The sequence below is a fragment of the Helianthus annuus genome, chromosome 9 (assembly GCF_002127325.2).
Source record: "Helianthus annuus cultivar XRQ/B chromosome 9, HanXRQr2.0-SUNRISE, whole genome shotgun sequence".
Lineage (NCBI taxonomy): Eukaryota > Viridiplantae > Streptophyta > Magnoliopsida > Asterales > Asteraceae > Helianthus > Helianthus annuus.
Window position 1 is genome coordinate 8,850,037 of NC_035441.2, and position 2,446 is coordinate 8,852,482.

At 38.8% G+C, this 2,446-nt stretch overlaps 1 protein-coding gene across 1 annotated transcript; it reads left to right on the forward strand.

The window, feature by feature from the left end:
• Window positions 1-852, forward strand: LOC110875229 (disease resistance protein RPV1-like). The gene is made up of 3 exons (XM_022123426.1): window positions 1-123; window positions 206-412; window positions 511-852. The coding sequence occupies exons 1-3, from the start codon at window positions 1-3 to the stop codon at window positions 850-852; spliced, it is 672 nt and encodes a 223-aa protein (XP_021979118.1).
• Window positions 853-2,446: the final 1,594 nt, after the last annotated feature.

Consider the following 2,446-nt stretch of genomic DNA (forward strand, 5'->3'; position numbering starts at 1 on the left):
ATGCATGATCGTATCGAAGAAATGGGTATGAATATTGTTCGTCGTTTGCACCCTCATGAGCCTCAAAGGCATAACAGATTATGGGTTAAAAAAGAAGTAGAATATATCTTGGTTAATGAGTTGGTACGGTTGAATTTCATTTATACTGTAGAAAAATAATATGATTTCTTTTTTGAAAAATACTCTTGTCAACCTTTTCTTATAGGGTACCGAAGCAACACTAAGTATAAGACTACAGTATACGGAACTCCATCCATCTATAATTATGAAAGGTCTTACAAAGATGAAGAAGCTTAGATATCTTTACATTAGTGGGAGAGATTGTTTTATTGAAAGATTTATAGCATATAAGCCTGTTAAAATTGGAATGGGTTGCAGCAACATCTCTCAAAAGGAAGGGGGAGAAAGAAAGGTAGAATAGCGGTTGATTGGTTGTTTTTTGTGATGCTTTATTGTAGAATATTTTGTCATTACTTTGAAATTTATCCTTTTCTTCCTTTTTTATGATAGGTTCTTAATGAGCTCAAATTTCTTAACATTAAGCATACAGAGTTCAGAATCTTTGACCTTGGGTTGACTCCAGATCTCGAGAGGTTAGATCTATCAGGATGTTATGACTTTGAAGAACCCCATGTACCTGTTGAAAGTCTCAAGCTCAAGTCCCTTGTCCTCCATAGTTCTATATTGAGTAAACTTGACCTTCGGCTAATTACTCCACAACTCGAGACATTAAATCTTGAAGGTTGTAACAACATTGAAGAACTCCACATGCCCGTTGAATGTCCCAAGCTAAAGTCCTTTGTCCTGAATCATTCTAAGTTGAGTAAACTTGACCTAGGCCAGACTCCATAACTCGAGACATTATATCTTGAAGGATGTAACAACCTTGTAGAACTCCACATGCCCGTTAAATGTACCAAGCTGAAGTCCCTTGTCCTCAAAGGTTCTAAGTTAAGTAAACTTGACTTGGGGCTGACTCCACAACTCGAGACATTAGATCTTGAAGGATGTCACGACCTAGTAGAACTCCACATGCCTCTTGAATGTCCCAAGTTGAAGTCCCTTGTCCTCAGTTATTCTAAGTTGGGTAAACTTGACCTGGGGGGGCTCCAAAGCTTCAGACATTAGATCTTGAAGGATGTTACGACCTAGTAGAACTCCACATGCCTCTTGAATGTCCCAAGTTGAAGTCCCTTGTCCTCAGTTATTCTAAGTTGGGTAAACTTGACCTAGGGGGGCTCCAAAGGTTCAGACATTAGATCTTGAAGGATGTTATGACCTAGTAGAACTCCACATGCCTCTTGAATGTCCCAAGTTGAAGTCCCTTGTCCTCAGTTATTCTAAGTTGGGTAAACTTGACCTAGGGGGGGCTCCAAAGCTTCAGACATTTGATCTTGAAGGATGTTACGACCTAGTAGAACTCCACATGCCTCTTGAATGTCCCAAGTTGAAGTCCCTTGTCCTTAGTGATTCTAAGTTGAGTAAACTTGACTTAGAGTTAACTCCAAAGCTCGAGACATTACATCTTGAAGGGTATACCCACCTTGTAGAACTCCACATGCCCGTTGAATGTACTAAGCTGAAGTCCATGGTCCTCCTTGGTTCTAAGTTGAGTAAGTGATGTACTGAAAAGTACATATGTTTATAGTGTATATTTTGGTCAGTTTTCAGTCGTTTTGAGTCTGTTTTAGGTTAGAACTATGATACTGCTGACGTTAAGCTTTGATTTCAGGTCACGTAGCTTAAAGTGTTGAAAAACGAGGAAAAACGAGCAGTTCGGAAGAAAAACGGGATTCGTACGCGCGTCGGAGAGGCTGGAAATCAGAAAATAATTAAATAATCAAGAAATCCACCTTTGAGGCGCCGCATGACGCCACACCACCCTCGCGTCACGCGAGGGTCTTGATTTTGACCGGATTGACTTTCAGGATTAGGGTTTGACTTTTAATTCAAAAGAAACTGAACAGAAACCCTAGTTACGAATTGGAGAGACTTGGAAGCATTCTTGGAGTATTCTTTGAAGGCAATCGGAGATTTGAAGGCACGGGAATCATTGGTACGAGTCAAGAGTGAAGAATCGAAGATTTAATCGGGTTTTCTAATCCCTTATTTTGTCGATTACTTCCTTGAAACTTTGTTACGATGAATTCTTTGTTAGACATCTTTGTTTTGTGTTTGATTATTGAGATGCTTGGCTAAACATTTAAACCACCTAGACTATGATGATTGGATTGATGTAAAGATTTTACCAGTTTTATTAATTGCATGATTCTTATGGACTAATTGTGTTTAGTAAAAGGTTTGATTTAGTGATTTGATGTGTATGCATGCTTTGATCCGGTTTATTATTGTTATTTGCTTCGTATGATTCTTAGTGACGGTCTATATCACAACATAGAGTCATGCTAGGGTTTAGATCTTGGTGAGTGTCTATATCACGTAATAG